The 12,391-nt window shown below is 39.6% G+C and overlaps 1 protein-coding gene across 2 annotated transcripts in view; it reads right to left on the reverse strand.

Annotated features, from left to right (window-relative positions):
* Positions 1-12,391, reverse strand: part of B3GALNT2 (beta-1,3-N-acetylgalactosaminyltransferase 2) — a 55,692-nt gene that overhangs the window by 1,926 nt on the left and 41,375 nt on the right. The window contains exons 6-10 of one of the 2 annotated variants that reach the window (XM_029244662.1): positions 10,426-10,536; positions 7,992-8,070; positions 3,737-3,920; positions 1,195-1,320; positions 424-583 (exon numbers count right to left, since the gene is read on the reverse strand). In XM_029244662.1, the coding sequence (XP_029100495.1) occupies positions 424-583; positions 1,195-1,320; positions 3,737-3,920; positions 7,992-8,070; positions 10,426-10,536 (660 nt within the window). Of the gene's footprint in view, positions 1-375; positions 681-1,194; positions 1,321-3,736; positions 3,921-7,991; positions 8,071-10,425; positions 10,537-12,391 lie in introns of those variants that run through there. The other variant, XM_029244663.1, reaches the window with a different exon arrangement.

The raw sequence follows: 12,391 nt of genomic DNA on the forward strand, positions 1-12,391 counted from the left end.
AAAGTAAGCAGCCAGCCCTTCTTCTCGTGGACCTTAAACTTCCAGCACTGACGGTATGAAAGATACACTGGATTTAGAACCGGGCCGAGATTCATTGATTTGCCATCTCAGAATCAGCAGAAAAACAAGCTTAGTCTTAAGCTTGCTTAGTTTTCCTTCTTATGAATTATAAACCTCTACATTCCTTTAGGGACTATACCTTTAAATATAGGCTGAAAACATAACAGAAGGCTCAAAGATTTGGGAATAAAATTTAGATTTGAGGGATAGGAGTGTATCCCTAACCTTTGAGGGCTGACTCCTATCTAGAATGAATAAGATGCCTTTCCCCAAGATCAGGTGGCTGTGCTTTTAATGACGGAATACTGAGTGGGATAAAACTTGTTTGGTCAGTGTACTCTTAGGTCAGAAATCCTTAATTACCTGATAGGTCTTTAATCTCCCCGAGTTGCCAGCCAGCCAGTGGACGATGTCCCTGGAGATGACATACCCTGAGCCGCACGCAAAGGCGGGATAAGCAGGACTGGGGTACTCCAGTTCCTGCCACTTCCCGGTTCGGTCAACGGCCCAATTCAATCTGAAACTGACATGCAACATGAGTCGGCTTCTTTGTGTTGCTCTGACACGTATCCTACCACTAGTTAAGCTTGAGTCCTTAATTATCACTACAAAGGAATAAGCTGTAGAAGCAAGGAAAGAAGAATGAGAGATTATTGTTTTCATCTAAGGACAGGATTTATCTAGTGGTGTTTTATATAAAAGACATATGTTAAATTCTCTCCAAGTTGTATTTATGGAGTTTCTGAATCATCTTGTTTAGATATATTAAAATAAATGAAAAATAAATCACCAATCCCTATTGCATTCCTGAAGACACATAGAAAATGGTTTCAGAAATGTCACAAATTTATTGTAATGTACAGCAGCGTCTAATTTGAGTAGCACTTAATATGCAGGGCATGAGGATAAAAGCCACATCATTTTCCATCCTTCATTACATTAGCCTGAGGTTTTCCATTTAAGAGTTTTTTCCCCTTTAATTGTAGATTAATAAAATATAATGATCCAGGGGCCTAAGAGGGAAATTTCCTATCTCAACCACATTTTTCTTATGATAAGTGACTTGTATATTTCATTCTAAATTAACATATGCTCATGAAATGAACACCAATGGCCTAACAATGTTTAACTTACTTTCCCCACCAAAAATTAGGCCCATCCAGATTCTTAAGGGCGATTCTGTTAAATGCAGCTTCCAAGTCTATGTAACAGTCATCATCCGTCTTTAGCAGCAGGTCAAAGCTGGTGGTTTCCACAGTCCTGTTGGCGGAAGGGGGGATATGGAAGTCAGGGCGTCCATACGAGGAAACAGAGCAACACCAGTGTGGTGACACTGCTAACATCTTAATGAAAACTGGCCCTGTACTGTCTGTATGCTTGGCCAGCTTTTATCCGTCCAATATCGGGAGCATCTGCTCTAAGCGCATCGCTGCTGCCAGCTACAATCCTCACTTCATATTAACAAAGGGGTATAACAGAGAGGTGCCACGCCAATTTTAAAAGGTATAAAGGAAGAAGAAAGAATACAATGAAAAAAAGATCTGGCTTAAGTAGAATATATAAGCAAACAAATGCTTCTCAGGCCTTGCCCAGGTCAGGCCAGCATACCTGTTAAGCATCTGAACCTTGCCCCTGGCATTCTTAATGAGGGCCACGCAGATGAGGGGATAGATGCCATCCCTGGCCTCTCACACAGAACACCGTCATACAACAGAATGTGTTCCATGCTGCTACTGATAGTACACTCAGGTATTTTACAGTGTTTAAAAAGCTGAGTTATAACACTGAAGTACATTTTCCCTTGGAAACGATTGCCAGTAATTCAGCTATTACAAATGACCTTCTGGAAGGCACAAGAGGGTGATTTCATCTATCTAGACATTAAAAAAATATATAATGGCAACTAGAAACAAAATCGACTCTTTGATGTCACACTGCCAATCCCTGTACCTCTTTTACCCAGAGTCTTGCGAGGGAACCAGTCAGAAGACAGAAATTTGAATTAAAGAAATCTGGAGAAAGTTTCATTAGGCCACAAAATGGTGAATTTAACAATGGGTCCACAACAAAAAGCATAACCCTACGTTTCTAAAGTTCATTTCTAGTTAATAGCATAGGCCATACATAATATTTGCTAATTAGAAATAAACTTTGGTGATAAAGGACACTGAGGTCACTGATGGATCACCTGAATAAAGATGAATGAAAAATAAAGATGTCATTTACGATGTGGAGGGTAGATGGGGGGATGGGCTACTAGGAAGCGGGTCCGGACGTACAGCCTGTCAGAAGGTCACCGCAGTGTTCCAGGTGCACATGATGGCCCAGAACAGACAGTGGCAGAGAGACTACGGAGAGAGGCCAAGATCACAGAGATACACAAGTAGTAGAAGAGACAAAACTTAAACTGGAGGTAATTAATTAGACCAAATTGAACTTCCACAACTGGGAGTCAGCTCCCTATAGAAAGCCCTAGAACTCAGCAGTCCTGATCTCCCACTGCCTGGACCCCCATTCCCACTCCACCTCTTTACAGCCTCGCCCTTGCCTTGGCCGACCCATAACAGGAACCCCACTGGTGACCTTGAGCTAAAAGAAGGCTCTTTCTCTTACTACAGCTGTCAAACTTAATCCTGGTATTCTAGGCATACCCACATTTCCAGCTCGCATTTATATCTGACCTCTACCCACAAGATGACTCCAGAATTACACTGACTTGCCCCAGCTATGAAACTACCACCCATAAATTAAACTGTCTACCCCTCAGGACCAGGGAACTATATCCATAAAGGACTGATGATTTCCCATTCTGCTCAGGGCAAAACAGAGAAGAAAAGAAGGGACAGACTCTGGGGCTCACCGAGCAACAAGTTCCCTGATAAAATTTTAAAAAAGAAAAAGACAAAGACGTGAATATACTTTATGGGTTTGGTCTAGACAGAGAGAGAGAGAAGGTTTCAGTTCTAGAGTCAGGGTAGACAGTATCAGGGGGCTCACAGCAAATTATGGGACCCTAGAGTAACTTAATAATATTAACAACTACATGTATTCAATTAAGAAGAGTCACTGTTATAGTATATTATTATTGGTGGTGTTATTATAATAAAAGTAGGAGTTACAACCAAGATCCAAGAAGTACTGGAGGGTCTGGGAAGTTAATACGGTAGACTATAAGGGTTGCTGAATTTCATCTTATTAAAGCTTCTGGAATTAGGGCAGATAGTTCTTAAATGGGTTGGAGGAGAGAACGGAAATATAATGTGGATGTTCAGCTGAATGGAATTCAGATCAGGAACCTGGGTGTAAATGGGGGATATAGGTGGGTGGGTATGAAAATGCCTGAAGATAGGCCATTTTCAAACTCACTGATTTTCACCTAATGTTGGCTCAAGACAACTATGCCAGTAGGAATGACTCAAAGTGAATCAACTTTTGCCTTGTTTTTGATACATTAATAGTGTTCACATTATGGATCAGCTCATCGAAATAGTAAAGCGGCAGCATTTTAGAAGATCAGTCCTCACGAAGAACCAGGATACAACAGATCACATCCCAGGTGCACAGTGCTCTTAGGTTTGTGTGTTTTTTAAAAAATCTCAGTGATTTGATGTTGATAAATTGTTTCTACATCAAAAGAAAAATAAAACAATACCTACCCAACATTTTTATAACCTACCACTTATAGAAGTTCAGTAATTTTGCAGGAACGTTTCGGTAAGTGTCAACAACATCCACAAACACAATATCATCATAGAGGCTGCTTTCCTCCTCCAGTAAGGCATCCTCCTCGTGGAGATTACTTATATGATCAAGAAGTCTTCGAGGGCGAGAATGAAGATTTTTTAAGAGAGCATCACCTTCTAAAAAGGAAAAGAGAGCTGAAGAAAAAGACTATTGCAAAGTTAAGACCCAGAACTTGTAACGTTATTGCATTAACCCTCCTCCCAAGGTAACCTAACAACACAGTTAGGAACTCTGAAGTAGGGAAATGGGAATGCCCACACATTGCTGGTGGGAGAATAAAGGGCTATACTCACTGTGGGGAGCAATTCAGCAATACCTAGTTAGGCTGAAGATGTGTGCACTGTTTGACTCGCTAAGTCCACTTGTAGATATATCCCCAGAGACATTATTTTACACACTCACAAGGGTATTTATGGCAGCATTGTGACAGTGAAAAAAATGGAACCAGCCTAAATACCCACCAATAGGAGAATGGTTAAACTGTGGTATGTTCACATAATGGAATACAGCAGTTAAAAAAATTAACCTGCATAGCAGCACTATTTACAACAGCCAAGACGTGGAAACGACCTAAATGTCCATCAACAGATGAATGGATAAAGATGTGGGGTGTGTGTGTATATACACACACACACACACACACACACACACACACACAGGAATATTACTCAGCCATAAAAAAGAATGAAATGCCATTTGCAGCAACATGGGTGGAACTAGAGATTATCATACTAAGTAAGTCAGAAAGAGAAAGACAAATATCATATGATACGATATCACTTATATGTGGAATCTAAAATACGACACAAATGAACTCATCTACAGAACGGAAACAGAATCACAGACACAGAACAAACAGACTTGTGGTTGCCAGGGCTGGCAGGGTGGGGAAGAGGGGATGGATTGAGAGTTTGGGATTAGCAGATGCGAACTATTATCTATAGGATGGATAAATAACAAGGTCCTACTGTAGAGCACAGGGAACTATATTCAGTATCCTGTGATGAACCATAATGGAAAGGAATGGGAAAAAGAATATATATATATATTCATATATATATATATATATATATATATATTCAGATATATATATATCTGAATTGGTTTGCTGTACAGTAGAAAGTAACAACATTGTAAATCAACTATACTTAAGTAAAATAAATTTAAAAAAAATTAACCTGATCTTGGATGTTAAGAGGAATGGCACTAAAAAATAATGCTGAGAAAAAGTATCTTGCCAATTGATATATACAATGTGATACCACAGGTATAAATTATAAAATACTTTAATCAAAACTGTGTTATTAAAAGTTGTATACACATGCATGTAGTAGAAAATAGAAAAATAAGAATGGGAAGGGTACACATGAGTTTCAGGACAGTGGTCTCCTGTCCAAGGGGAAGGGAGAGGAACGGGGTAGGAAGTACTGGGAGGGAAGAGGCTTCAACTGTTATCTATAATGCCTTATTTCTCTGAAAACAAAGAAAGGAAGCAAATATGACAAAATGCAAACATCTGTTAATTCTGAGCAACAAGTACATGGGTGTTTCTTATAGCACTATTTTTGGTTTATTTATGATATTTTATAATAAAACTTATGACCAATGTGCTTAAAAGACATTTTAATTACCACCTTACAAGCCAATGGATCGTTTGTCACATCTGTGCAGGACTGTCCTCAAATAAGGCAGCAATCCTATCACTAGCGCAGGATTTTCTCAGCTGTCTCAAATTAGAAAATTTCTGAAAACTAAACGAGTGAGTGGCTGAGGGGTCGGGGAGAGAAACCGAGACGTAATCCAGCCCTCTGCTCTGTGACTGCGAACAAGACTGGGCATGGGGGCTGAGGGCCTGTGTCTGATTTCTACCTCTGCCACTGTTGGTAAGGTAATAGATGAGTCACACGTTTCTGGGCCTCAGCATTCTCATCTGTAAAAGGAGGAGCTGGACTACGTCTGTGGTTCTCAGGATTGCTTACTGAAATACAGATTCCTAGGCCCCAAGCCTAAAGATCCAGCAGGTCTTGGGTAGAGCCCAGGAATCTGTATTTCTAACCTGTGACTTCCTGTAACTTTGATGCAGGTGGACCACAAACAACCCTTTAAAAAACACAGGCCTAAATAACCTCGGGTCCCTTTCAACTTTTACACTCTCCTCTAACGTCCTTTCACTGTAAAGATAAGGATAAATATACACGATTTAACACTTGAACGAAAGTGAAAGTGTTATAAAATTGCAGCAATAGGAATGGATGATAATAAGATACGAGCAGAAATACAGGATTTTTCATTAACAAATTGTACATGTTGGTTTATTCTGCATATATCTGAAAAACACGAGTATAAAGTAAAGTAATATATCTGTGTGCGTGTTGGGTGTTTTTTGGCTGCGATGGGTCTTTGTTGCTGCACATGGACTTTCTCTAGTTGCGGCGAGCAGGGGCTACTCTTCGTTGCAGTGCGCGGGCTTCTCACTGTGGTGGCCTCTCTCGTTGCAGAGCACGGGCTCTAGGCGCGTGGGCTTCAGTACCTGTGGCACGTGGGCTCAGTAGTTGTGGCTCGTGGGCTGTAGAGCGCAGGCTCACTAGTTGTGGCACACAGGCTTAGTTGCTCTGCAGCATGTGGGATCTTCCCAGACCAGGGCTCGAACCCATGTCCCCTCTGCTGGCAGGCGAATTCTTAACCACTGCACCACCAGGGAAGTCCCTCTGTGTGTGTTTTAAATCTGATCATCTGTCTAGGTGCCATTTACAAGAATCATGTGGTTTATGGCCTCTCAAACTTTGGAAGCATCAAACCCATCTAGGGAGCTTATTAAAATACAGGTATCTGAGCTCCAATCCTGAAGATTTTTAACTCTGTAGGCTTGAGGTAGGGCCCAGCCAGAGATGCTAATGCCCAACAAAATTTGAGAATTTGTGTACCATGTGATTCTTCTGAACAGCACATAGATCCTCAGATTTTAAAAAACTATAGTCAGATTTTCAGATATATCCAGTACATGAGAAGAAAAATCTATTCATTTTAATTCCTTTAGCCTAACACGAGTTATTTCTCTCTTGTTTGAAAGGAATTTGCCTCACCCAAACCTTAATCCTTTAGCCTCAGTGAGAGAAAACTTAAGACAAACAGTTGTTTAGGGTACAGTAGTTGCTCCTTGTAGAACAGTTTAGTGCCAGAAGTCTCAAGGGCCCCTCAAGTTTTTAAAGGCTCTTGATGGTACATACATGAGTTACCTGGCGAAAGAAAGGAAGTCGCTAGACATGCAGTTGGATGGTGTGTAACATCTGTACCCGGCCCCCCAGTGTGAGCTGTTTTACGAAACTGGCCTGACCTCCCGATCTGAGTCCTCCCCAGGGCTGAGCCATTAGCCCCTGTGAGCTAAGTCCATACCTTCCCTAGCAGAGTGGTCTCACAGTTTTATGAAAAATCTCTGGACTAAAATTAAGGATCCGTAAATTTTAAATCTCTATTTTTAATGGCAGGTTTGTGGGTAAAACCTGTACCTATTCCAGCCTACCCTTAGGGGTGATGTTAGAAATACTTCTATGAGGAAATACTGTATAAATAAAGATGCTAGAAATTGAAAAAAGCCACAGCCCATTCACATCTTCAGACTACCTGTAGTGGCCTCAAACAGAGGGTCTGCCCCATCCTCAACCCTGCACTATTAAGGGAGACCCCTGAAGACCTGCCTCTCAGAATACGGCCTCTGCTTTCCCCAAGTCACTGTGTGCCTTCAGGAAAGCTGTGTCCTAATTCTTTTATAGGAATCCATGATCTGCAGAGCTTTGAGAAGCCAGATGATGCGCTACTAGGCACCTTTGTTCCGTAAGTGGTGATCAGGACAAGTGACCAAGAGCAACCGCATCAACAATAGCTTTTCTTAGAGATCACTGATACAGGAATTCATTGATGTGGATATTTTCAGGAGCATTACTCAAGAAGACAAACACAGCCACTTCTTTTTGGGGTGGTGGAGAGGGCTGCAGAGCTCTGAATACATTGAAAGCCATTGAATCAAATACTTTAAAAGGGTAAAGTATATGGTATGTGAATTATGTGGCAATAGAGCTACTATTTTTAATGACCAAAAAAAAGAGAAAAGATTACCTTTGATATCAAAAGTATGAAGATGAGGTGGGCGAGATTCAGTATGTTTTTCAACTTTTAACCAGTTGACTTACCCTGAATAGTATAAATAAAGCCACCTGCAACTCCCTCCACACCTTCCATGAATTCATGAGGCAAGGCACCCTCCCCAGCCTGAAAGAAACCAGAATAGAAGTGCTTGGTGTTTTATTACTAAGAGCACATTTCTTATATTTGAAAACTGATTTGGCATAATTCATAATGTGACGCCACAGCACATAAATCCGTCTAAGATGCTGATGCACTAGACTTACGCTGTCAGGATGACATCAGCATTCGAGTTTTGTCGTCTAGTCCAAGATCAGGTACACACAGTAATCTACGGATTAGTGTTCAGAATTCCAGCCTACACAGAATCACGTATTCTTGAACTTGCTACCAACACTATTACCAAGACCAATTTTCTTTTACATCCGAACTCCACCACTTAAAAAAAATTATTACCACCTCTGATTTCGTGGAGATTGAAAATGCCCATGAGTTCAAATACACCCAAGCACATTTCAAAGTGACAGCTACCACGCAGAGACAAGCCCTCTAAGCAAACAGTTCAGCCCGAGCCGTACTGATTACTGATGCTGAAGGTGCCCACTGCACCAACAGCCAACAACAGTCCCCTCTACCGCTAAGGTGTGGAGCATCTTTGGTTATTACGAGATTTACCTCTTTTACCTCACAGGTTACCCCAGGCCCTTACTCAAAGTGAGGGGCCTCACCTCTATGTGTTCCACCCCAACTTAACACCCTACCAGCGATCCAGCTGCTGCGGGCTGGATGGGATTGTCACAGCCACGCCTCAGCATGTTTACAGCGTTTCTTCTTGACGGGTGGTCAAGAGGGCTTACTGCCTGGGTAGTCCTCTTTGAACAGATCCTTCTAGCAGAGCTGTCCCCTGTACAAAGCAATGTTTTAATAAGGCCAGTAGAGAGACAGTGTTCTGCAGTGATTGTGGGAAAATTGCCATTCAATTCAGAATATGGTTTGTAGCTGAATGTGGAGGAAATCTCTAAAGGTGAGCGCTACAGATTCCAACCTTGTACGTCTACAAAAGATTGCACACTCTTTTTTTTTAATTGTACAATCTATACTGTTTTGGCTTGTTTACTTAACAGTACTTTATGTTTATCAACTTCTGTCTAAAAGGTCACAGCTTGGCTTTTATTTTGTCTTTAAACTTTTTCTGACATGATTACTTGCTGGCAAGGCAGCGAGACTTAGGAAAACTTCAGCTCTACATGGGTTTCTTAGAATAGGCTACTAAGTTATCTGACTTTTTTTTAGGTTAGCTGAGTGTTTACACCATCACTGCCCTCCACAACCATATTCACCCCCAGAGCAGATCATTTGAGTCTTTACGTTTAAATCTAGCCCTCAATTCAGAAGTAAACTGATTTCCTTTTGTGCAACGAACTGAGCAGTATAGAATTCTGGCATGTTTTGGATATTTTTAAGTTTCATACACAGAAAAGGAGGCAAGATATTAAAGGCACTTGCTTTGAAAATAAGGAAAGAAAAAAAACTATAAATCCGTAAAACACTGTGTCTTAAATAAAGGACTTTTCATAATCAAGAATGAAATCTGATACATGGCCTACAAGGCTAAGGTTGTAATTACACATGAATTTGTGGGGTCTATCTGTCTAGTGTCTTTTCCCCTCACTGGACTATAAATTCCACTGTGGGCCAGTAATGGGCCTGTTTTGCCCATGACTGTGCCTGGCTCACAAGTGTGCAGTAGATGTTTTCTGAATGTGTAAAAACAAACCACATGATTTTCATTTCAAATTCAGGTATTAATTTACGTGAAAAAGGTTAATATTTAATGGAATGTACTAAGCTTGTGACCTTAAATGCCAAGTGCTTTCCTAATTAGATTAGAGCATCAAGGAGAACAATTCTGTCTGACATCAGCACATATACCACTTGTTTACTTAAAGTTCACCATTTTAAGTTTGCCTACACCTTCTTTTTCATCCTACACTTTGAGAAATTTATTCTCAAACTGTTTCAAATTTTTAAAAAATTTGGCAAATGAAAAGTAAAAGTCACAAATCCCAACATAAACGAAAGTGAATACTCAACCTTACTTTCTAATACTTTTATCTACAGTATTGTAACTGACGTCATACTATCAAGGTGAGATAGTGAATATTCTGAATACTATAGAGTAAGTGAACTTAAAAGAACATTAACTTTAAAACTATGGAGAAATAAAACATCGCACTCTCTAAAATGCACTAGACTTAAGGCAAAACTATATATTTACTAAGGTTGAAGTTACAAAATCATACAACATTTGAGTTTTTCATCTTTACTATGTGGTGCCTCAACATTTTCTAGTGTATATGTTCTAAAATACATAAGATTCATTGTTCCATATGAGTTGATGTAAAAATAAACTTAAAAACACTTTTACATATTAAAAAATGCTAAGGTGTGCTAAACAACCTTTAAAAATGAATGACTTACTGTGATGACTCTGAGAACTCCTCCCCCATCATTGACTGTCACTTTGTGGAGATTTCTTGACACAAGGCCTTGGAGGTCTTGGCTCTCCCACACGATTGTACCTTCAAAGCTCTTTTGTGGAAAGATGAACAGTGAGTCGGTTTCTTTATTGCTGTCATTTAGGTTTTAAGTAAGTTTCTAGAGAAGAGTTTATTTTTTCTAAGACACATTGGTTAAGACTTTTACTGCGCGCTAAGACGCCAATGCTAACATTTTGGTGTATATCTTAGAGCACGTCTAAAACAATAGTTACAAAGACCTTATAGACAGTTTTACATGCTGCTGTCATTTCCCACTGCATCAAAGGCATTTCCTTATGCGACTGCCGCTGTTACAACTGCTCTTTTTCAAGTACTTGTAGCAATACTGCTGAGTGAATGCATCCTGATTCACTCAGACATCTCCCTACCGTTGGACATCTGGATACTACCAAATAGCTACTAAAATAATGTGAGGCGTGTTTTGGTGTAAATGTTTATTTTTCCCCAGTACTTTGATTTTTATTTAAAATAAATTCCGAGAGGTGAAATTACTGGGACAGGAATAGAGATACTTTGGATTTTGGTACACACTGCCAAACTGCTTTTCAAAAACAAATTCTACCTGTAGGGTCATTAGCAATTTATAAGAATACCAGTTGCATTGTCCTCTTCCCAGTATGGGATATTAATAAAAGAAGTTAAGCTAATTTAGTAGATTTAAAGAAACGGTTCATTTAATTGGTGTTTCTTTTGATTTCTAATGATGTTTATGAATTGTAGTCTCTTCTGGGAATTGCCTTGTCGTGCTTCTTTGCCATTTAGCTACTGAGTTATATTTTTCTTATTAATCTGTGTAAGCTTTAATAAATTAATACTGTATATTTTATATACTAAGAATGTTCTTTCAGAATTATTTATTTTTAAACATCTTTATTGGAGTATAATTGCTTTACAATGGTGTGTTAGTTTCTGCTTTATAACGAAGTGAATTAGCTATACATATATATATGTATCACCCTATCTCCTCCCTCTTGCGTCTCCCTCCCACCCTCCCTATCCCACCCTCTAGGTGGACACAAAGCACCGAGCTGATCTCCCTGTGCTATGCGGCTGCTTCCCACTAGCTATCTATTTTACATTTGTTAGTATATATAAGTCCATGCCACTCTCTCACTTCGTCCCAGCTTACCCTTCCCCCTCCCTGTGTCCTCAAGTCCATTCTCTACGTCTACATCTTTATTCCTGTCCTGCCCCTAGGTCCTTCAGAACCTTTTTTTTTTTAGATTATATATATATATATATATATATATATGTTAGCATACAGTATTTGTTTTTTTCCTTCTGACTTACTTCACTCTGTATGACAGATTCTAGGTCCATCCACCTCACTACAGATAACTCAATTTTGTTTCTTTTTATGGCTGAGTAATATTCCATTATATATATGTGCCACATCTTCTTTATCCATTCACAAATAAATGGAAAGATATTCCATGATCATAGATTGGAAAAATTAAAACTTGTTAAAATGTCCATATTACACAAAGCAATCTACAGATTCAGTGCAATCCCTATCAAAATACCAATGCCATTTCTTACAGAAATAGAACAAACAATCCTAAAATTTGTATAGAATCAAAGATCCCAAATAGCCAAAGCAATCTAGAGAGAGAAGAACAAAGTGGGAAGCATCATGCTTCCTGATTTCAAACTATATTACAAAGCTACAGTAATCAAAACAATATGGTGTTGGCAAAAAAACATACACATAGATCAGTGGAACAGAATAGAGCCCCGAAATAAACCCATGCATATGTGGTCAATTAATTCACAACAAAGGGGCCAAGAATATACAACAGGGAAAGGACAGTCTCTTCCACAAATGGTGTTGGGAAAACTGGACAGCCACGTGCTTAACATGAACGAAACTGGACCACCAACTTATG

Source organism: Monodon monoceros, unplaced genomic scaffold (genome assembly GCF_005190385.1).
Source record: "Monodon monoceros isolate NGI ecotype Baffin Bay Population unplaced genomic scaffold, NGI_Narwhal_1 Super_Scaffold_4, whole genome shotgun sequence".
NCBI lineage: Eukaryota > Metazoa > Chordata > Mammalia > Artiodactyla > Monodontidae > Monodon > Monodon monoceros.